Source organism: Salminus brasiliensis, chromosome 11 (assembly GCF_030463535.1).
Source record: "Salminus brasiliensis chromosome 11, fSalBra1.hap2, whole genome shotgun sequence".
NCBI classification, from domain to species: domain Eukaryota; kingdom Metazoa; phylum Chordata; class Actinopteri; order Characiformes; family Bryconidae; genus Salminus; species Salminus brasiliensis.
In genome coordinates, this window is record NC_132888.1 from 28,476,893 (window position 1) to 28,501,507 (window position 24,615).

General features: G+C 41.8%; 1 protein-coding gene across 1 annotated transcript in view; it reads right to left on the reverse strand.

Annotated features, from left to right (window-relative positions):
* Positions 1–24,615, reverse strand: part of LOC140565092 (uncharacterized) — a 343,121-nt gene that overhangs the window by 13,728 nt on the left and 304,778 nt on the right. The window contains exon 6 of the mRNA XM_072690904.1: positions 6,880–7,208. Within this exon, the coding sequence (XP_072547005.1) occupies positions 6,880–7,208 (329 nt within the window). The remainder of the gene's footprint in view (positions 1–6,879; positions 7,209–24,615) is intronic.

Sequence of the window (24,615 nt, forward strand, 5' to 3'; positions counted from 1 at the left end):
TCCAATTTCTCGAGATTGCCTTGCAAGCACAGTGCTAAAGGTGGCTGCAGCTGTGCCACTTGCTTGTGTTCAGTTTGATCCATGTTGGCCTGCTGTGTCCTGCTTGTGTTTTGCATGAAAATTACGCTGCTGTGTTCTGTATAAATTGTTGTGCTTGAGCGGTGTTAGTGTTGTTCATATTCATATATAAACCTTTTCTTCATTATTACTTTTTCTTCATTTCATCTCTGGTCTCCATGTGCTAAGCTGCCCCCTGCTGTCTGCGGGTCCGAGTGCATTTGTGTTTGGCTGCTTTTGCCTACAATGTCCTGCTGCAACCATTTCTAAAAAGTTTTTGCTGTGATTCCACCCCTCCCATCCTAACCCTTTGTGTTTTTTTTTTTCTCTCGTTTCCATGTGTTGAGATGCCCAGTTTCAACTGTTCCATCGACAGACCTCTCTCTCTCTCCACCACCCTCCTGCCCGCTGTCCGGTCCTGGGTCCTCGAATTGAGTCATCCTCCCCTCACTGCATGGCTGTGCTTATGACCGTGTACCTGCATGGACTTCATTTCACTCTTGTTTTCATCTTTTTATGGCTTGACGGCACATTGGCCATATTCCCTTATTTCCGTGTTTTATTGCTGTTTTGCTTTTCATTGTGCTATCCGGTGTCGACCAGAGGAGGATGGGTTCCCTTTTTGAGTCTTGGTTCCTCCTTTTTCCTTGCCACTGTTGCCACTGGCTTGCTCAAACGATCTCTGTAAAGCTGCTGTGTGACCACATTTGTTGTGAAAGCGCTGTATAAATAAAATTCATTTGAATTGAATCCTGTATTCTGTGTGAGTTATTCTCCTCTATGCTGGTTGTGTAGTGTTATGCTACCATATTCTGGTTGAAAGAGAACTGGTACTGTATTCTGTATTAAAATAATTATTCTAATGTCTTCTGAATGAAAGCGTTATGCTACTCTGTTCTGAAAGAACAGTTTCAGGCTACTGTGTTCTGTAAGACATCGTTACGCTACTCTATTCTGGTAGAACAGTGTTCTGTTACTGTGGTCTGTAGGAAAGTTCTGCTACTTTTTATACAGAATTCAGTAGCATAGCTCTGAATACCGGATACAGTGTTGCGCTTCACATTCAACACAGAGTTTGTAGCGCCCCCTATGGATTCTATAAGAGGGTTAGCGTAGCCCATTTTTCAGATAACATGATTCACCCCCTGAAATGTAATCCTGAAAATACTGTAAATATCAGAAATCAGACATTTCATACCCCACTGTATCTAGGTCAAAGTACCTGAAGCAGAATTTCACACAGTTGAAAAGACCTAAAATAAATTTTTAATTTTCCCACATCCTGTAGTTTAAGTACCTGACCGAAAATGCCAAAAGCTTCACCCCACACAGGAGAAATGACCTGAAATGAAATGCTGAATTCTCCACTTCATATGTCTGCTAGAACTTGACAAATGCTTCACTCCATAGTTAAGAGCTTGAACTTCAGAGAAACACAGCTAATCAGAACAAAGCTCATTTACATATATCTTAACGGCACTGTAATAAACAAAACCGCCAGTTTTAATTGTAAGGGCTAAAGTGTGATTCACAAACACTAAGTAGGACTGAAAGAAAAGAGGAAAATGGAGTTTATGGTCCTTTAACATAATATTTGGACATTTAGGCCCAGCCCTAGGTGTGTCTTAATCTTCACACATCACTGCTATTACATTATCAAAAATGTTAAAAAACAAAAAAATACATTTAAAATAATGACAGGATACAGGGTGGTAAAAGGTGTCTTGCACGCAGAGTTCAGTGGAGTTTCATCAAGTTCATGCACAGAGTGGATTCTGCTGGAGATCTGTTTGTATATAGATCATGTAGCTGGTAGAGAACTGCTCAAGCACTGCTCCTGCATTTTCTCTTAAAGCAGGTCAAAACTATGCCTGACCATCAAGGTCTATACATGACCTTTTAAGAATAGTGGACACACTTCTTGATTCACTGAATAACTTCTTTGCTCAATACTTTTAAAATCTGCTGGAATTTGTCACTTTTTTAACATAAAGGTTCTCTTTATCAGCTGCTCAGGGTAAATGCTGTGCTAATGCTACTGTTCCTCTCCTTCTTTCCCATTAAGAATAGAGCGTCTATGGCGAGACGTTTAGCTGAGTGTAAATGAGCTGTACTATTGTACAATTTCAGAATGTTCATTTGTCCCCTGCCACTGTCTACCTTAAGACTAGATTATTGTAATGCACTTTTATCAGGTTGTTCCAGCAGGAACCTCAATAAACTTCGACTAGTTCAAAATGCTGCAGCCAGGGTCCTTACTAAAACTAGAACATTTGACCATATCAGTCCAGTTCTATCAGCACTGCACTGGCTCCCAGTTAAATTCTGTACTGATTATTAAATTCTTCTATTAACATACAAAGCCCTACATGGCCTCGCTCCTGAGTACCTGCGAGATCTTATTACATATTATGATCCATCAAGAATACTTAGATCTCAGGCTGCTGACTTCTTAGTAGTTCCCAAAATTCTGAAAACCTCAGTTGGTGGAAGAGCCTTTTCTTATAAAGCCCCCCAACTCTGGAAATAAATAAAGTATAACCTCGGTGATAGTCTTCTCTGCTCATGGCCAAATGTTGATCCTTTAGGTACTGATCTGTGGCCTCGACCAGACTCAAATATTCTCTCAGACTTCTTGGACAGTTACAAACAGGGCGGAAAGGTGTAGCGGGGTAGGAAACGCCATCCACCGTCAAATGTTAAGATTCTACGTCATAGTGATGAAAATGAAAAGGGTTGCGAGTGTAAGAACCGCTAAAGGCCTGGTTATGGACGAATCCCAACGCTATAAATTTAGGCACTTGTTTCAGAAACAAATGATCTTGACTGGATCCGCGGTGACCGGCGGGGACACTGGTCAGTGCAGCGGTCACGCGCTCCAGCGGATACTTGGTGTTTGAGCTCATCAGAGCGGAGGTGTGAGCGAGGTTCACGCCCGTTGACTTTTCTGACGTACAGCAGAGCCGACAGGATGCGTAGTTTATAGCCGGGTTTTGATCAGAAGACATCAAAACTAATTCGTATTTATCACGCAGCAGTTTAACTCTCACGTCCACGGAATTTAAAAATGTCTGTGTCTGTGTCCCAGCAGTTCAAAAACCCGGCTCCGTTCGCTGAGTTCTCTCCTCTATGACAGGCCCTGGTTCTCTCCAGTGGGGTCAGCGTCGTCCATATGTCCCGCAGTATCCCTTCTAAACATGCCGGTGGGAAATTGAGATGCAGGGTCTCCTCAGAATAATTCAGCAAACACTCCATGGCGGCTCGGTAGCCGTAGGTCGAACTGCTCTGGGAAATCAGTTTATCGCCCAGAGAAACTTCCACCTGGCTAAAAAGGCTCGCGATGGGGTAGTTGATCAAACCGACCTTGGCGTCGCGCGCTAAATCAGAACCGTCCGGATTCGTCATTTTGCAGGTCAGGTACAACAGCCAACGACTCAAATCCAGATGCTCGTCTCCCGAACCTGCTACGAAGAAATGTATGGGACCGGTGTCTGTGATGGATGTGATGGGTGGCGTTTCACATATTTGTAAGATTGGATGCTGGTTTGTGTGATAGGCAGAGTAAATAAGCCCAACTCTGATTTCAAACACTCGGTAGAAGCGGCGTGTATCAGAGACATGCTTGTTTTTGTTTTGTTGTTTTTTTCTTCTTCTTCTTCTTTTTAAAATTGATCGGGACTCAGTCAAACTCTTTTCCTCTTCTTTGCGGTTTTGGTCTTTGTTTCTTTTGCTTTTTCTTCAAAGAATGTCCAAAGGTCAGCGCCTCAGTCACTTTCTGCTTTGTAAGGAGATCCTCTGATTTTATGGGGGTCAGACACGCGTTGCCCCGGAGGGCGCATGTGCACGCGACTGAGCGCGGACAGACCTGTGCCCTCTTGACTGTCCGTAAATCTTCGACCCGCTTTCCGAAATATTCGTCTGAAAATGTTTGCCTTTGGTGAACGCCCTGCCTTCTTAGGAAATGTGAACCACGTCGTTCACTTTAAATGTAGATGCCAGATATTTTAACCACCAACCCGTTTACCTTATAAATGATGAACTTGAACTTGATTACGGCGCGACACCTCAACGGGTTTCATTCTGATAGATCTGTGAAACGTACGATTGTATGAATGCACCAGATCTTTCAACACATCTAAATACCTGTAAGTGTTTAACCCCGTAAAATACCTAAACATACGACCCGTGAGAGTTGTGTTGAAACGCTCCACCACGAGGCCTTCAGTTCTCTAGCCGTAGTGAAATGTCTAATGTTATATCTTTTCAAAGGGTTTTAAAAAGATTTGTTTAAAAACTCCTTACCTTTGTCGGATTGTAGAGTGACGGGTCGTCTGCCTTCCAAAAATATTTTATAAGCCCTAGTCAGGATTCCTGCTCATTTATTTTACCCAGGAGTTTTTAGAAAAAATGTCTATACACGTGAGAATATTTTTTTTTCATCATTGTACTGAAAGATTGCTTAAATCCACCAAATCAATTCACCACTGAGCTTCCTTTTCCAAAACTAGAACCACGTTCCTTCTGAAATTAATTAGTCTGGGTTTATGTAAGGAATAGGTGTCTAAACTCCCAAGAAAAACATCAGCCTCATTTTATTATTATATTATTGTTTATATTATTATTATTATTATTATTATTATTATTTATTATTATTATTATTATTATTATTATTGAAGGAACCAGAGAACTTAAGACTACGGATAAAACCGCTCAAACTCCCCACCGTCCTAATAAAGTTCTTCTAAACGTTCGTTCGCTGCCATAACGTTTAGAAATAAAGCCCAAAACAAAACAAGCAAATTAACAAACCAAAAAAAACTCAAATGACAGACTGTGTGTGTATTTTTATACCTATATATACATTTAAAGTCAAGGAAAAAAACCACCTCCAGAAGAACCCGTTCCTCCTCCACCCTTTTATCAACAACAAAAATTTGAATAAAAAGTTGTAGATTGTTTTTGTTTTTTTTTAAATTTGGATGCAATTTTTTATATTTTGTTTTTTTTTTTGTTGAAAAATAAAAAAAGAAGTAAAACTGAATAAGTAAAAAAAAGTTGTTAAACATCATACGTAATAATATGTTGTATTAATAATATGAAACATGCTATATATGTTTAATCAATGTAGTTAAATACATTTAAGACAAAAACATGATAAATATGGATATGGAGTAATACTATGGGGATTTCTTTTGTCTACATCAGGATATATATGTATAACATGAAATACATGAGAATGAGAAGAGGAACATGTTTAATAAATGAAATGACAGCGTGCAGAAAAACAAAGCGGTAACAGTAGCAGCAGCATTTTTTTCACCAACCTCAGACTTCATTAGAATGTTATACAGGGATGCAGCAGCCTCTTTACACTGATCACTAAACTCCTCATTGTGAAAATAACGAATCAACGCCTCGATTTTTGGAAAGATAGTCGGACGTAGATTAGTTGTGTAACATCTTATGATCCAGGTCCAGGTCGCTTCCTCGCCTCCACGGCTGCAGCTCGCTGTGTTTCCTTGCTGTTGTTTTTCCTTATCTGGCAACCCGGGGTGTGGCAGTAGGACTGGGGGGTGGGGGAGTGGGGCAATGGGCGGGATAGGAAGCTACAGCACAACCAGAGATCCGCTCCGTACCTGACCCCTCAAAGACCACCATACAGCTAGAAGCACTGCGGTCAAGAAACGCTGGAGCTGAAACCTGTGTGTTTCTTTAATATCTGGAGACAAATCCTGATCATTAGCTAGCTAACTACCATGTGTTCAGTGAAAGGTCAGCATTTTTATTAATGGGAACACAAATAACTAAAGAAAGAAATCCACAGTAAATAGAAAGTCATTTGCATGAAATCATACAGATATTTCATTATTTTTACTTAGAAAACAAAAGAAGAAGACTCTTGGAAGATTCTCAGGGGTAAGTGGAATAAAGTAATGGGAGGTGAAACAGTATAGCCATCAAATGTAATGTGATGAACCAACTTCATATGAATAATTGTGTCTTTTATAGTCGATTATAAGATATTTAAGATAAGATAAGATACTTTTATTGTCATTGCACAATGTACAACGAAATTGAGCAGCAATCCTTAAGGTGCTTAAGCATACAATAATTAACACGACTAAAAACAAAAATAGACACACAAATTTACACAGTGGATGATGAAAATATATACAATATAATTAACAGATTATTGCACAAGTCCTGAGTAGTTAAGAGATCAAAATAAATATGGAAAAGTGAAAGTGCGCATGGCTGGTGAAAGTGCGGCTATCAGTGTTGTTGTTGTTTTGTTTTTGTTTTTGTTTTTGTTTTTTTTACTTTTCAGTTTTCAGTTCCTTGGTAGTGCTCTGTGAATGTGTGTGTGTTTTGCTGTGTTCAGTTCCCGTACAGCGCTGGGGTAAAAAATGTTGTTCAGTCTGTTTGTCCTGGATGTGATGGACCTGAAGCGTTTTCCAGAAGGCAGCTGTTGGAACAGATGATGTCCAGGGTGGGAGGAGTCCTTCAGGATGTTGGCTGCCCTGCTGAGGCAGCAGGAGCTGAACAGGTCCTCCAGACTGGGCAGTGGACAGCTGGTGATCTTCTGGGCTGAGTTGATCACTCTCTCTAGTGCTCTCCTTCCTGCTGCTGAGCAGCTGACGTACCATATTGAGATGCAGTAGGTCAACACACTCTCAATGGCACAGCGGTAGTAGGACACCAGCAGCTTCTCATGGAGGTTATTTTTCCTGAGAATTCTCAGGAAATAGAGTCTCTGCTGTGCCTTCCTGACCGCAGCTGTGGTGTTGGTGTTCCAGGAGAGATCTTCAGAGATGTGCGTACCCAGAAATCTGAAGGAAGGCACTCTTTCCACACAGTCCCCATTTATGAAGAGTGGTGTGGGATCGATGCGTCTCCTCCGTAAGTCTATAACCAGTTCCTTTGTTTTAGAGGAGTTCAAGTTGTTCTCTGCACACCACTCAGCCAGTCCCTGGACTTCATCCCTGTAGGCGGTCTCGTCTCCACCAGATATGAGTCCCACCACGGTCGTGTCGTCCGCAAACTTGATGATTGTGTTGCTGGAGTGGGTGGGGGTGCAGTCATGGGTGTAGAGTGCGTAGAGAAGAGGACTCAGCACGCAACCATGTGGAACTCCAGTGTTGAGTGTTACCCTAGAGGAGTGACGGCGACCCAATCTAACAGACTGGGTGCGGCCTGTTAAAAAGTCCTTAATCCAGATGCAGGTGGGTTGGGAAAGTCCAAGGTCTGTGAGTTTGGTCACCAGTCTGCTGGGGATGACCGTGTTAAAGGCAGAGCTAAAGTCTATGAACAGCATCCTCACATGACTCCCCTGGTGATCCAGGTGTGTGAGTGCTGTGTGAAGGGCAGTGGCGATGGCATCCTCAGTGGACCTTAAAGGCAACCTGATGTGTGTCAAAGCTGAGTGGGAGACTGATGTGGGGGGCTCTGATGTGCTGTAGAACCAGTCTCTCAAAGCACTTCATTTATGACTGTTCTAGGTTTTTACTCTGCACTACTGCCTTCATCACTACACTTTATTGCAACATCATAATGAAGCTTTTGTGTATTTTCTGCTTTTGTCTTACAGTGTATGATGAGGTTGATGCCGTCCATCCTGTGATGAAACAGGGCTGCAAGTTTACCTCTAAAGGACTCCCAGGTCATCTTCAAGAGATGCTCAGCAAAAGTGTAAGCACACCATTTTCATCTCCACCAGCAGACCTACAGAAGACTCTTAAATTCAGTGATGCTCTCAGAGGGAGAATTATGTATTCCCTTGATGATGTTGGTGTGACGGGCCGTCTGCATACTGAAGTGATTCCATTGTTTTGGAAAGTCACGTATATAAAAAACATAGACACTGTGTGGGTTCTGAGTGGTAAAATGTTGCTTGTGGTTTCTGGTGGGTGTTTTTCTTTTTAATAAGGCTGATATTCTCTTATATAAGTGAAACCTACATTACGTACATTTTGCCATGTCAGGATGAAATATGATTCTTTTAGCTGGTTTAATAAAACCTTTTTACTTAGTTTCATTGTCTTGTTTGCTGTTAATGCCATATTGTAATGGTATGGAGTGCAATTTCTTTCAATTTAATCTCCATAAACATTGTTAATTTTTTTTTCTGTTTCTGTTGCTCTTTCAGTTAATGCTAAAGTTCAATATGTTTTTTTTTATATTAAAATATGAAATAATAAGATAAAGCTAGTTTATTGTTGTGAAAATTGGCAGTAGTTTAGGGTTCTGATGGACTTTAGTTTAGTTCATGAAGTAATGTGAAGGAAAGGACACTCTCCCTCTCTATGGAGTTCACTTTTATAAAGCAAAAACACACAACAACGACTTCTGCACTCGAGAGTCTAATACAGTGTCTTTAATATTCAGCCTCCGATCACTCACTATTAAGGACACAGAAGCCGTTCACTCGAATAGAAGAGTGCACTTCTATATAGTGAGAAGGAATCCCTTTGGAATTGACCTCATGGATGGAGCTTGGATGTCACCATGTGGTCAAACTGATAAACTACAAGAGTTATAAATAGATGCACATATTGACAAAATCTGAATAAATGGAAAACTTTAAAAATCTGTTTTAACAGCTTTTAATCTGACCCCTCAAAGCCTCAACTTTTAATCTGTTGAGGCTTTTTAACAAAACTACCTGTAAAATAAAGTAATCTTTACTGACAAAAATAGCAGAATCTTCTGCAATTTAACAAAAAGACTTTAGTTATGCTGATATATCTCTGCCAAATACATCAAATACTGTCAATAATGCATCTAAAAATTAAGAACTGCTAGAAAATATGTCTTATGTTATAATATCTTATGAGACGGTATAAATGATATTTGAACAGATTTGAACTTTGACTTTATTGATGCATTTGATTCATTTAAAGACTGAATTCTTCAATAAGTGAAATTCATGTTTCTACAAACTGTGTAAAACCAAAGAGTCAAAAGTTATTACCTGTGATTTATTCTTACATTTCTAATATTTAAATCAAGCATAAATGACCCATCCCCACATTCCCCAATACACACATAAAGGTATTACAGTCCAGCTGTGCAACATGTTGGGTGCAGATTCCTACCAGAGCCCCACAGATAGAAAATGATGACCCACCAGTTACAGCAGACATATGACTCTCCCATCATAAAGCTATGAACTGCAGATGTTTGCGGTTCCGGTGAACAGGTCGTACGCTCGCTCACCTGCTGTTTGTTTGCTTTCTTATTACTTGAAAAATGACTTGTTACTCCTAGTCCTCAGTTGATATCCCTTCATCTTTGCTTTTGCTTATTTGCTTCTTATTTCTCTTAGCTGGTTGGTATTGTAATCTTTGTGCCAACTGCGACCTCTTACTTCACGTCACGTCTTACCATCTATCGATTGCGCTTCTGTGTGTTTGTTTACCTCAAGGAACATGGCGACCGCAGAGGAATGTGCTCTTCGGACGCTCAGCAAGGAGCTTGCTCTGCTGGACCAGAAGATCCAGTGGCTTTTGGAGAAGCAGGCCGAGGAAAATAGTAATTTACCAGTATCACTCTCATATAGCTTATCAGATAAACCCTGCAGTATTGAGACTGTGTCTGTCCCTTATATGGTCCGCAATTGTAGACGTTCAAAAATCAATTTTAACAACCTGATTAGAATCAACGTTAGCGCTTCGTGATTTCCGAGTACTAGCAACTCCCACATTAAGTTTGGGCTGTTAAACATACGTTCTCTAGCATGTAAAGTAGTCATTGTCAATGAAATTATTACTGTAAACCCCCTCAGTTCACTGTGTCTTTGTGAAATGTGGGTTAAACCTACTGAATTATTGCTCTGAATGAATCGACTCCCCCAGGCTTTAACTACTGCAGTTATCCACTAAGGTCCGGTCGTGGCGGCGGCGTAGCCTCAGTCTATGATTCAGTTCTAGGCATAATCCAAAACTCAGGTTATGAAGCTAAATCGCTTGAAGTGCTTAGTCTTAAAGTGGGAGGCTTTTTTTCCGGCTTCTAGAAAGCAGCACTGTGTTCTGCTTATTACAGTCTATCGTCCTCCTGGACCGTATACAGATTTTCTTAGTGAAATTGCTGACTTCTTTTCAGAAGTAGCTGTCTCTACTGATGAGGCTTTGATTGTTGGAGATTTCAATATTCACTTTAAAAAAAGACTCAGGACCCCCTTAGAACTGGGTTTAAAATGAATCTTGATGCTTTGGGATTTATTTAAAATGTTATAGGTCCAACTCATAGATATAGGTCCAACCATACACTAGACCTAGTTCTGACCCTGGGTATTGAAACAGAACATTTAGTAAGCACTTCTCAGCCTGACTCCATTTCTGACCATTACCTAATCATGTAGTCTTAAACCAGGATATCCGCCTGCCGCCTCGCTTTATGAGCAAAAACATACCATAACAATGTCTACAGCTAGTGTATTTATTAATATCCTTCCAAATTTAACCATCTCCAGCCCATCTCATCATATAGATCTTGAGCATGAAACAGATGATCTGCTGTCTGTGCTCCGCTCTAATCTTGACAATGTTGTGCCAATTAAGATCAAACTAATTATGGAGAAAAAGCTAGCGCCTTGGTATAATGACCATACACATACTCTCTATGGCTTGAATGGCATCATAGTCATGCAGAATGCAAAATAGCCTTAATTAAAGTGGATGTCTCTGAAGCTTTGGAGAAGAGGTAACTATAGTTTATTACTAAACATGACACAGAGAAAATAGTAGCTGCAGTCCACACCTATGCTGACAGTGTGTAATTCTTTATCATATTGTCTTCAGAATAGGAGAGTCCAAGACAACGAAAACCTGAACATGAATGAACATGAGATCAGTGACCTCAAGAAGTTGTGATTATTGTTTTGAGTAGTAATGTAGAAGTAAATGTACTTGTAGTATGATTCCTAGTATTTACTCATCTCACATTTGACAGTTTTGATTGTGGAACAGATGATCAGGGAGAAAATGGAAAGGTGATGACAGCCCAGATGAGGAATATCTTCCTGGTCTTTGTAAACAGTTTGTTAGAATTTGATTCTTACAGCGTGCTGCTTCATGACTGGCGGGGGAAGACCCAGACTGAGGTCGCTTCGCCCTGATGACCCCAGAAGGTTTGGCCTGCTTCTACCCGTCCCGGCACCAACCATAGAGGAACTCAGGCAAACCCAGGCTTGATCGTATGCTCCACAGCTATAAACTATCCTTTCTTTTCTACATCACACTGTGCTGAAGAACTAGCCCACAAAACAATAACTAAATTTTTTGTGTAATAACTTCAGTTCTTCTCCACAGTGCAGCGTTCCAGACAGACTAATGAGCAGCAGTTCCCACTGGAGGAAGAGCTGCACATCTCTCAAGTCCCTTTAAAGTCCATTTTACATATTTTTCTGTATTATATTTATTCATATCTGTTGCTATACCTTGTTTTGCATTATTTTTACAATAAGGTCGTTGCACTGATTGGAGTTTGTATACTGATCTGAGCATTTCTGGTTTTATTAATGATATACTATGAAATTTTCACTTTTCAATACTGTAAATCATGTTCATCATAACCATTTTAAACAATGTGATTACCATTTTGTTACGTACTTACCCTTATAAACCCTTATTACTCTGTAAATAGATAATGTATAGAACTGTTTAATAAAGTTGTTCATTTTCATCTTGTCTTTTTCATCAACTCATAAGTCATACTTTGTTACAACAGCATTGTTCATTAATAATTAGACTTTATTTTAACAACAAACAACAATGTTAGAAGTGTAAATCAGGGTAAAGACAGTCTGAAATAAACTGATGTGTAACAGTAACTTCATGAAATGGAGGGAGCTGGTGATGAATGAAAGCTGAAGAGCTGGAAGCCCTGATGATGTTCCTGCGTCCAGAAGGTTTGTGTGGTGAAGCTCCAGTGAGGGCCCTTCATAACTGAGGTCTACAGCAGCTACTACTCGGAGAAAAGTGTGTATATTATCTGTTAAACTGAGCAGTATGTTGTCAGGATGTGTAAATGAGTAACTCCAGCTCCAGAGTGTATTTTAGGAGCAGTGGGCTTTTGTGTTCAGGAGAAGGAGCTTGGCTCTGGATAAAGCCGGCAGCGCTGCATCCAGCTCGCTAACAGTTGACAGAGTTCTATAAAATCCTCATGAGCTGGTTTATAATGAACAGACAATAAAAACAGATCAAGCGAGTATATTTACTGATCATCTTATAGAATATGACTCGTCGTCGCTTGTCATTGTAAAAGTTATTGAACTCGTCTCGCGCTCGTTCCTGCAGGTTCAGTGTCCTCAACCTGGCAACCCGCTCGAGCTGCGGGTCTGGGGTTGAGGGGGCGGGGCAGACCCCTCTCTCCAGTGTTTGGAAATTGGACTGCGGTAGACATTTTAAACGATTGCTGTCATTTAGTCCTTATTGTTCCTTTTAATGTTTTATTAGAGGACATTTCACATCTTCTCCAGTTAAAACCCTCGAATACGGAGGTTTGTCAAGGACTTTTATCTCTTTTGTCGGTTTGGAAACAACACCTGACGTTCAAATATTTCTCTTAAAATGAAAGTCAACCAAATTCATTAATTTTATACATTTATATTTTATTTAAGTACATATTTCAGTTTATATTCAGCTCCTTGTGCTCGGGTCTACAGCGGGACCGGGGAACTGATGCGCGTTGGCACGTGATTTGTTTCAGTGACGTAACGAAGCTTCGCTTCCAGCGATCACGTGATTTCCGGTATTTTGAGCGAGACTCTGAACCGCTGTTCGAGACGTGAGTCGACTCAGAGCGTCGAGCGACCGACTCTCCTTTATAGTCTTTACTCTCAGCTCTGTCTCACTGATCTTAGGGAGCAGAGAGCTCGAGGATTACAGCAGCTGGCTGTGTTACTGTACAGTCCTCTGTCTCGCTGACCGTCTGTGTTTCTGTCTGTTTACTGTGGAGGAACATGGAGACCGCGGAGGAACGAGCTCTCCAGACGCTCAGCTTGGAGCTCGTCCAGCTGGACCGGCAGTCCGAGTTCCACCGACGGAAGACGAGGCCAGAGGCAGCCCGCGACGTCTCCAACGCGGCGGTCTCAGTTCCAGCGCTACCGGAGCGGAAGACCCCGAGGATCGTCACATCCACTCCCGCACCGGAGAGGGTCTGGGGGCGTCGGCGTGGTCGAAAAAGTCGAGGGCTCCTCCACCACCACAGCTCTTCGACTTCTCCTTCACCTGCTCCGGCTCCGAGTACAGCTCCTCAGGGCGGTGCTCTCATTGCTGGAGACTCTACTGTAAAACTCCTCAGAGTATCGGAGCCCAAAGAGCAGCGCCACGGTCTCCTGTTCTCCAGGTGTTCGTGTTCTGGACGTCGGCAGGCGGCTTCCCTCAGCGGCAGCGTCGCGGCTTCTGGCCCTTCCCAGTCCCACCAGTCAGGTTAGTTTAAGAGGATTTCCTCGATTTTATCAGCATTAATTCTGTGATTTCTCTGCTTGTATTAAAAGTAATATATCAGTGTCACTCATAGTGTTTCAGACAAACCCTGCAGTATGGAGACTGTGTCTGTGTCCCCGCATGATTTATAATCGTAACGTCAGAAAATCGTCTTTATCAACTTTATTAGAATTGATCCAGATTCATTCAGCTTTCCGAGTACAAGCAGCTCCTGTATTGAATCTGGGCTGTTAAATATACGATCTCTAGCCCCTAAAGAAATCACGGTCAGTGAAGTTCTGACTGATCAGCTCCTTAGTTCACGATGTCTCTGTGAAACTTGATCAAAACCTAGTGAATACAGAGCTCTGAATCAAGGCCTAGGAGTGGTTTTCACATTGGTGGGGGACATAGAATCAGCCCCTCTGGAAGTTTGTGGAGGCTTTTAGCGTTCATGATGGACTTCTGACCTCAATGTCATGTTATATAGAGCCTTTATGTACAGATACTGTAGCAACACACTCGTAAAGGAGCCAGTCTGTTCCTGAGACAATAAATACACTCCTGTGATCATGATAACCAACAGCATCACAGCTAGCTTACTGTACTTCATGATGAACATCTAACCCTGTGTTCAGGGGTTTGTTGTAGACCCAGTGATCATCTAGCTTCTGTGTAAAGTTATTTTCATCTGGATAATCAGGTAACATGTTGTTACAGGTTCTTCCAGACTGTTTGAGAGCATACAGTGACTTATTCAGTGACTTATTTCAGCATACAGCAGACCTTTTCACCTGTATTTTCCTCTGGTTGCTCCATATACATCTCACAATTAATTAAAGCATTGAAGTAGGATGTTGTAGCGTCAACCTGGTGGAGCTGAAGGTCATCTGCATCAACCCAAAACTGTGATTTTGTTGAACACCTCTTTAAAGCTCTGTGGTACATTACAGACCCTGTAACAGTAGTCAGTATTGGTCAGTATCTGGTCTTTAATATCTGACACACGGTCAGCTGAATACTGAGTCCTGTCTCTCTTTGAATAGTGTGTCTGTCTTTAGCATCAGTTTGAGACTCTTGAACCTCTTCAGGAATCTGATCACCACAGTTAGCTGTTTTCAAGGGGCTACACATCTCTCTCCATGAAAATAATCATCTGCTATTGACTGGTCAGTCTGGGTTTGGTGTTCAGTAACACACTCTGTAAGAAATTTCACCAGTCTGTGTTTATGGACTTTCTCTGTGTCTGGATAGTAGACTAGGTATGATGGACTGTTCTTACCCTACAAAGATTCCCTTTAACACTTTGAGTCTAGGTTAGGCTTTCTCCCTGTCAGCATGTTGTATGGAGGTGGTTTCAAACTGCTGTTTAAGCTCCTGTTGTGAAGAGTTCTTTAGGTAAATTGCTGTGTAAAATGGTTAGTGTGTAACCCATCAGTTGATTCGAGCCTCACTTGCTCTCACACTGTACATGGCATTCCACAGCACAACACTTACCTGTTTACATCCCAAACACAAAGCTCTTAACTAACTCCAGCTTCAGCTTAGTTGCAGGTATTGTCATAACATCTGCCACCATATCTGCTGTGGGACAGGGTTCAGTTATTTTACACTTATGAAGCGCTGATCTAATGAAGTGGTGTCTAATGTGGACGTGTCTTCATCTTTGTCACCATACAGGGTTCATGGAAAGAGCAATTGCGTCTTGGTTGTCTTCAGGTATTATCAGAGATGTATCTTGGTGATCACTGTTCACGGCATTTAGTAGCTGTGTGAGGTACAAGCTTTCCTAAGTTGGAACAGCGAGTGCCATATATTCTCCTTCACATGTAGACCGAGCAGAGAGTTAGAGGACCGTCTTTAGTGCTGGAGTCTGTTGTGCTTCGCTTGTTTTCTGTATTTGAAGCCAAATCTGCATCACTGTGTGCCTCAAGCTTCAATTCCTCTCCTCTCTTCTGGTAACACAGTCCATGATCAGTTGAAGGCTATAAGTACCTCCTTTCATGCTTGACTGCAGTCCAGTGTTCTTGTCTGAGCCAAATGAACAGCGACAATTTACTGACGGTCCAACTTGGATCAGGTCTTGTACACGTTGTAACGGTTACGGCTTTGTAAGTCGTCTTGAAATAAAAAAAAAAAAAATGCAGAGAGAACCATCCACTAAGTGTTATTTTGTTTACTGCACCACAAACCCACTGAAAACACAACAAACATCCACCAGTTCTTTTAATGGTTCTTTCATACTTTGTCTATTGGAATAATCCAAAAACAGGAGTTAGATAGCTCTCACTGAGGTGTTTATACTTCAGATGTCCTAATGACCTAATACCCCCCCCCCTTTGTCTCTTCACATAAGTCAATCTACCTGCTGCTTTGTGAGATCTTGTAGGATCAACAGAATCACTACTTGTTACACTGTGACTTTTACCAAATTGTTCTAGTACTTTTGATGTGTACTTCTTTTGACTCCTCTTTACTGCTCCTTGACTTTGATCCAAATCAGTACCTAGAAAGTGGTTCTGATTTCCTAGATCCTTCATCTTGAATGTTGTTGATCTCTTTTTCACCTCCATGAGTAAGTCATTGTCTCTGGCAGCAATGATGAAATCCTCAACCCAGATTATCAGTATCATCCTCCTGTTTTCAGGGTGTGTGTTATAGACACGATGGTCAGCTGGGTTCTGTGTAAATGGTCATGTTGTTTCAGGTTTCTCCAGATGGTTTGAGAGCATTCAGTGACTTATTCAGTTTACAGAAAACCTTTTCACCTGTATTTGTGTTTCCTTTAAATTTGTGTTCCCTCTGTTTGCTCCATATACATCTCCATCAATCTGTGCATGCTAGTAGGCTGTTGTAACGTCCATCTGGTGGAGCTCAAGGTCATCTGCTTCAACCCAATACTGTGATTTTGTTGAACACCTCTTTGAAGATCTGTGGTACATTACAGACCCTGTAACAGTAGTCAGTATTGGTCAGTATCTGGTCTTTAATATCTGACCCACAGTAAGCTAAATACTGAGGTGCTGTCCTGTCTCTCTTTGAATAGTGTGTACCATGTCTTTAGCATCAGTTTGAGACTCTTGAACTTCTTCAGGAATCTGATCACCACGGTTAGCTGTTTGCAAGGGGGTACACATCTCTCCCCATGGAAATAATCATTCCCTTTCTCATTTTGACTCTCGCTTCTATCTGTCATGTTTGTAAGTGTTGTATGCTGATCCAAATACTCTCATCTTTAAAAGGTTTGGCTTTCAGAGTACAAGCAGCTCCCACACTGAATGTGGGCTGTTAAATATATGATCTATAGACTCTAAAGAAGTCACTGGCAAGAGAGCATACAATGATTTATTCAGTTTACAGAAAACTTTTCACCTCTTGATTTTCCTTCAAATTCCTCTGGTTGCTCCATATGCATTTCACAATCAGTCTGTGCAAGTGGCTGTTGTAATGTCCATCTGGTGGAGCTGAAGGTCATACTGTGCTGTCATCTGCATGAACCCAAAACAGACCCTGTAACAGAAGTCAGAATCTGTGATGATCTGGTCTTTAATATCTGACACAGTCAGCTGAATACTGAGGTGCTTTCCTCTCTCTTTTTAGATGGCGTGCACTATGTCTGTCTCCTTCTATTTAAGCGCCATCCCTGAGCATGAGGTTGAAACTCTTGAACCTCTTCTGGGGTGGGTTAACATGGTTAGCTGTTGGCATTACCTCTTCTGGAGTCTGAACACGGTTAGCTGTTGGCATTGGGGTACGCATCTTTCCCCATGGAAATAATCAGCTGCTATTACCTGGTCAGTCTGGGTTTGGGGTTCTGTAACACACTCTGTAAAAAAATGTCACAAGCCTGTGTTTGAGGACTTTCCCTGTGTCTGGATAGTAGACTAGGTATGATGGACTGTTCTTGTCCTACCTAACAAAGATTCCCTTTAACATTTTGAGTCTAACTTCTATCTGTCACGTTTGTAATGGTTGTATACTGATCAAATACTGGCGTCTAATGTCTACATACATCTTTCCATCTTTATCCACATACAGGGTTCATGGAAAGAGCGATTGCTTCTTGGTTGTCCACCAATATGCACCTGTGAAAATATTGGAAATCACATGTTCATGGCATTTAGTAGCTGTGAGGTACAAGCTTTCCTTAGTGGTTGCAGACAGTGCCATATATTCTCCTTCACATGTAGAGAACAGAGAGTAAGAGGACCGTCTTTAGTTGGACTAAAACCGGAGTCTGTTGTGCTTCGTCTGTCTTCTGTATTTGATGCTGAATCTGCATCACTGTGTGCCTCAAGTGTCAGTTTCTCCCCACCCTCCCTTATACATGCTTGACTGCAGTCCAGTGTTGTTCATTTGGCTCAGACACGTACTGCGACAATTTACTGACGGTCCAACTTGGATCAGATCTTGTACACATTGTAACTGTTGCAGCTTTAAGTCGTCTTTAGATTAAAAAGAAAAGAATTCACCAAGTGTTTGTATTTTTTTTTTCTGTACCACAAACCCAGTAAAAACACAAAACACACAAACATCCACCAGTTTTTTTTTAACCGTTCTTTCATACTTGGTGTCCATTGGAACAATTGAAAACAGTAGCTCTCACCGAGGTGTTTTTTACTTCAGATGTCCTTCTCTCTGAAGACAGTTTATAAATCCTGGGTGTTTCCTTATGAAAGGAAAGTCTAAACCAGGGAAGTCCTTGGTTTGAGTTTCTGTGGTTCCATTCAGGAATGCTGCCGTTGTCTCACAGAGTCCTCTGTGTAAAGTTTATCCCAATAGCCATATGGGGAGCAAGTTAATTGTAAGGCGTAAAACCTACACACAACATGAATATATAAAAAATGGAACCATGTAAAAACTTGCAATGAGTATTAGAACCTTATGTTCCTTAAATAAGGGTCTTCAATACAGTGAGGCCTGAATTTGTCCACATTACTAAGCTTCCTTTCTACCTAATGCCCCCCACACCTTTGGCTCTTCACATACATCAATCTACCTGCTGCTTTGTGAGATCTTGTAGGATCAACAGAATCACTACTTGTTACACTGTGACTTTTGTCTACATGGGGATGACCTTAGCAGACATACCAAATTGTTCTAGTACTTTTGATGTGTACTTCTTTTGACTCCTCTTTACTGCTCCTTGACTTTGATCCAAATCAGTACCTAGAAAATAGTTCAGTTTTCCTTCATCTTGAATGTTGTTTGCCTTTTTTTCACCTCCATGAGTAAGTCATTGTTTCTGGCAGCAATGATGAGATCCTCAACCCAGATTATCAGTATCATCCTGCTGTTGTCAGGGTGTTTGTTGAAGACATGATGGTCATCTAGGTTCTGTGTAAAGCCATTTTCATCTTAATAATCATGTTTCAGGTTCTTCCAGATGGTTTGAGAGCATACAGTGACGTTTTCTGTAAACTGAATAACTTTTCACCTGTATTTGTCTTTCCTTTAAATCCCTCTGGTTGCTCCATACACATCTCACCATCAATCTGTGCATACAAGTAGGATGTTGTAATGTCCACCTGGTGGAGCTCAAGGTCATCTGCATCAACCCAATACTGTGATTTTGTTGAACACCTCTTTGAAGCTCTGTGGTACATTACAGACCCTGTAACAGTAGTCAGTATTGGTCAGTATCTGGTCTTTAATATCTGACACACAGTCAGCTTAAATACTGAGGTGCTTTCCTGTCTCTCTTTGAATAGTGTTTGTTATGTCAATCTTTGTTTAAACGCCATCTTAAGCGTCAGCTTGAAACCCTTTTACCTCTTCTGGAGTCTGAACACGGTTAGCTGTTGGCATGGGGGTACACATCTCTCCCCATGGAAGTCATCTGCTATTGACTGGTCAGTCTGGGTTTGGTGTTCAGTAACACACTCTGTAAGAAACTTCACCAGTCTGTGTTTGAGGACTTTCCCTGTGTCTGGATAGTAGACTAGGTATGATGGACTGTTCTTGTTGTACCCTACAAAGATTCCCTTTCTCATTTTGACTCTAGCTTCTATCTGTCGTGTTTGTAAGTGTTGTATACTGATCCAAATACTCTCCTCTTTAAAAGGTTTGGCTTTTTCATAACCATATCTGCTGTGGGACAGTGTTCAGTTATTTAACACTCATGGAGCACTGATCGAATGAAGTGGTGTCTAATGTGGTCGTGTCTTCATCTTTGTCACCATACAGGGTTCATGGAAAGAGTGATTGCTTCTTGATTGTCTTGAGGTATTTTCACAGGTGCATATTGGTGATCACTGTTCATGGCACTTAGTAGCTGTGTGAGGTACAAGCTTTCCGGCATGGTAACAGCGAGTGCCATATATTCTCCTTCACATGTAGACCGAGCAGAGAGTAAGAGGACCATCTTTAGTTGGACTAAAACCGGAGTCTGTTGTGCTTCGCCTGTCTTCTGTATTTGAAGCCAAATCTGCATCACTGTGTGCCTCAAGCTTCAGTTTCTCTCCTCTCTTCTGGTAACACAGTCCATGATTAGTTGGAGCCTTTAAGTACCTCCTTACATGCTTGACTGCAGTCCAGTGTTCTTGTCTGACCCAAATGAACTGTGACAATTTAGTGACTGTCCAACTTGGATCAGGTCTTGTACATGTTGTAATGGTTGCGGCTTTGTAAGTTGTCTTCAAACTAATAAGAAAAAAATGCAGAGCGAACCGTCCACTAAGTGTTTTTTTGCTTACTGCACCACAAACCCACTGAAAACACAACAAAACATACAAACATCCACCAGTTCTTTTAATGGTTCTTTTATACTTTGTCTATTGGAACAACCCAAAAACAGTAGTTGGATAGCTCTCATCAGAGTGTATCTATAACCCTCTTTTGCACACTGGATCTATAGGACCAGCTAGTATTTTGAGCATGACTCCAAATTGCTGTTTCGATGCGGTCCTGCTTTGAAAGCTTGTGACGTAATTGGACTCCAAGTCGAGCAACTATCCCTACTTTATAGCCTTAATATTGGCTTTGTCTTATTTATCTTGTAATCCCTGTGCTATCTGCTACCTGTGTTACTGTACAGTACTTTTTCTCACTAACTGACTTTTGCATTTCTGTCTTTGTGTTTACACTCGAGGAACATGGCGACCGCGGAGGAACAGGAGGAACTCTGCATGGAGCTCGTCCTGCTTGAACCGCAGATCTAGTTGCTGTTGTAGAGACAGACCAAACTCCACAGATGGAAGACTAGGCCGGAGGCAGCCTGGGAGAGTCGTCGTGTTCTCATTGTTGGAGATTCCACTGTGAAACACTTACATTTTGGGCCCAAAGAGTAACGCCGCTGTCTCCTGTTTTCTAGGTGCCTGTGTCCTGAACAGGCTTCCATTGGTGCTTCGGCAGTGTGACACCTTCAGCATCATCTTTCTCCACTGTTCTCCACCTGACTCAGCGAGGCCCTGAAGGAGCACTGCCGCACACTTCTGGACACCTTTCCGAAAAAGACAGACTCAAGGATCGAAGAGGCCGCCTGGGGTCCGTCGTTCATTCTTGGTGATTTGGACAGTTGGCCGGTGTGTGTGTGTGTGTGTGCGATATTACTTTTTGATACAAGCAGAAAAAATAATATCAGTGTCACTCAATGTTTCAGACAAATCTTGCAGTATCGAGACTGTCTGTCCCTTGCATGATTTGTAATTAGAACGTCAGAAAATCGAACAACCTTATTAGAATTAATCCAGATTCTTCATCCTCAGGGTAGGAAAACTGGTAAATGATCCTTAATCCAGATTATTAGTATTATCCACCTGATTTTAGTGTGCTTGTTTTGGACACAATGGTCATCTAGGTTCTGTGTAAAGCCATTTTCATCTAGATCATAATGCACCCCCTAGGTTCTTCCAGACTGTTTGAGAGCATACAATGACTTAATCATTTTACAGAAAACCTTTTCACCATGTTTGATTTTCGCTTAAATCTCTCTGGTTGCTTCTTACAGATCTCACAATTAATTAAAGCATTCAAGGAGGCTGTTGTAACGTCCATCTGCTGGAGCCGAAGGTCGTACTTTGCTGTCATCTGCGTCAAAGTGTGTATTGGTGTAATGACTGTATGTTTGTTTGAATGTTAGGGTTTTTGATTGGGTTTGGGGGTTTGTGGTGTAGTAAACCAAATAACTTTTAGTGGATTGTTCTATTCTCACTCTTTCTCTTTTACCTGAGGATGAGCTACAAAGCCATGGTCTACATATAGGTCTACATGTAAATAAAGGAGTGATAGCAGACAATTTAACCCCCCTCCAAGTGCTAGTGAGCAGCACACAATTTTTCTAATATAGGTTCATCTTAATCTCCTCTGTCCACAAGACCTCTCATGTTGCTTGTTACTCCTAGGCATTTCTTTATTTTCTTTAATATTAGCATTGGCTTGTTTCTTAGCCAGTTTTAATCCTTGTGTTATCTAGTGTGTTACTTTATATTATTTTGCTTTACTAACTTACTAACCCCTGTGTTTACTCAAGGAATACGGTGGCAGTGGAGAGGCCCTGGGAGAGTCGGCGTGACCAGGGAAACCGGTAAAATGTCCTCGGCACTTTGTCTTCAGCGAAGGACAACTACTCAGGGTGGTGTTCTCGTTTTTGGAGACTTCTTCTAAAACACTAATTAATATCTGTCACAAAGGGTAACTCCAAGGTGCCAGTGTCCAGGAGGACCACTACTGCAGGCTCCCAGACAACATATGGAAGTAGACCGCTGCCAGGATCGTCATTTCTAGCCCCATGCCCATCTACTGATGAGGGAGCAAGCCGTTCAGCCAACTCTTCACGCTCCACCACTGGCTGCAGGTTTGATGTCCGGTCCCCTTCTGCAAAGAAAGGCTTCATCTGTGCTCCCTGGGGTTTGTTGATCTCTCCGGGAACATCAAGAAGGTACTATGCTAGGACTGACTTGCCTGACTGGTGTGACTGGGTAGGGCCAGTGATTTACATGATTTACTTTATTCCAATCATTAATTCTGCCATTGCTCTGCTTGTGTTAAAAATTGTCTCTAGCTCATATTTCTGAAAAAACCCTGCATTATCTAACCTGTGTTGGTCCCACACATTGTAACCAAACATTATCAATGACTTTATTAAGGATAACCACCTTAGTTCACCATGTCTAATGAATACATGGCCCTGAATGAATCCACTCCCCCAGGTTTTAACTATTACAGTTTTCTTTACAGGTCTGGTCGTGGCGGCATATTTATGATAAAAAGCTAAGTCTTTTTATCTATTCCATCTGCAACAGTGTGTGACTGTCTGTATATCTTTATCTCTTTGTCCATCTGTAACTCTGGCTGGTTGTCCATCCATCTGCAACTTTCAGTGTCTGTGTGTCAGTCCAACTTTTAATCTGAGGTAGCTCTCTTTACATATAAGGCATATAATCTCCCTACCGACTCACCGTAAAGATCTGATTCATGTAACAGATGATCTAGCCTGTACATCACTCTCTAACCACAGCTTTTTGTCTTAATAAATGGTGCACCAGCTCCAAAGCAGACCTGCTTCAGTTACTGAAAAGGACTTGTTTAGCATAGTTCCATCACAGTTTTTAAAACTGGTTTTGCCTAGGCTCTGTCTGTCTATTCCTGTGCAACTCTGTGACTGGCTGTCTTCCTGACTGTGCGTCTGTAACTATATTTGGCTGTGTGAATGTCCATCAACACTTTCTGGCTTGTCTGTCCATCAGCACTCTCTGGCTGTCTATGAATCTGCAATTTTGTTGCGTTCTGTTTAAACTCTGATGGCTGGCTGTCAGTCCATGTGCAGTTCAATGGCTTGCTGTCTAACAATGTGCAACTCTATGGCTGGCTGTCTTTCTGACTGTGTGACGGTTTCTGACTGTTTGGCAGTGTGTATTTCGATCTACAACTCTGGCTGTTTGTCCATCTACAACTCTCTGGCTGTTTATAAATCTGCAATTGGTTCTGTTTAGACTCTGGCTACAACTCTGACTGGCTGTATATCCAACTGCAACAGGTTGACTGGGTGGCTGTCCATTTTAAACCGTGTCTGTCTGCAACTGTGTGTGGCGCTGTTTGCATGTCCATGTGCAACTTTGTGGCTGGCTGGCTGGCTTTCTTTCCATATGTGATTCTGTGGCTGGACTGGCTGTCTGTGTGCAACTCTGGCTGGCTCGCTGGCTGCTTACCGTTCTGCATCTCTGTCCGTCTCCATCTAAAACTCTGCAATTCATCCTGCTAAGGCTCTGGCAGCAACTCTGGCTGTGTCTATCCATATGAAACTGTCTAACTATCTGCATCTCTGGCTGGTTGTATCCATCTGCAACTGTGTGGCAATTCAGTGGCTAACTTTCTTTCAATGTGCAGTTCTGGTTGGCTGGCTGTTTTTCCGACTATGCATCTGCAACTCTGTTTGACTGTATGTATGTCCCTCTTCTCAGTCTGCAACTTTCTGTCTATAAATCTGTAGCTCTGTATTTGTTCTTCAGTCCATCTGCAACTTGTTCTGTTTTATCTGTCTACAAGACGATAGCTTGCTGTCTGTCCATCTGCAGCTCTGGCTGGCTGTCTCTGTGTTGTGGTAGTGTGTACATTACCAGAAGTACACAGCTGAATACATCCAGTGATGTTTATTGAATTCGTGCAAAAAAGTCAATGGAAAGTATAGACCAAGTCTAAACGGAACATGAAAGAGACAAGTCGCACACTCTTTACATAAGGCGCTCGTTCTTTGCTTAGCCTGGAGTGAACCAAGTGCTTGCTATAGGGGTGGTCATCACATCCTAAAATGACAATACGACATTATTTACATGTCTTGTTTACATGGCCTTGTTGATGTATACTGGTAAGCTAAGCTAGATGTAAGTAATTGCTTTATCCTAATGCTATTGGTGTCCTGTCCCCCCCCCCCCCCCCCCCTTATAGGTTAACTGTGGCTCCTAGAAGACCCACTCACCAGCGCCCTCATTCCCTTAGGATCTGCAACTCTGGCAGGCTGGTTGGCTGTCACTCCATCTGCAACTGTCTATGGCTGTCTGCATGTCCATGTGCAACGCTTGCTGCCTGGCTATTCATGTGTATCTCTGGTTGGCTGCCTGTTCTTTAGCATCTCTAGCTGTCTCTCCATTTAAAACTCTGGTTGCCTTTTCATTTACACCTGTGTGGCTGTCTG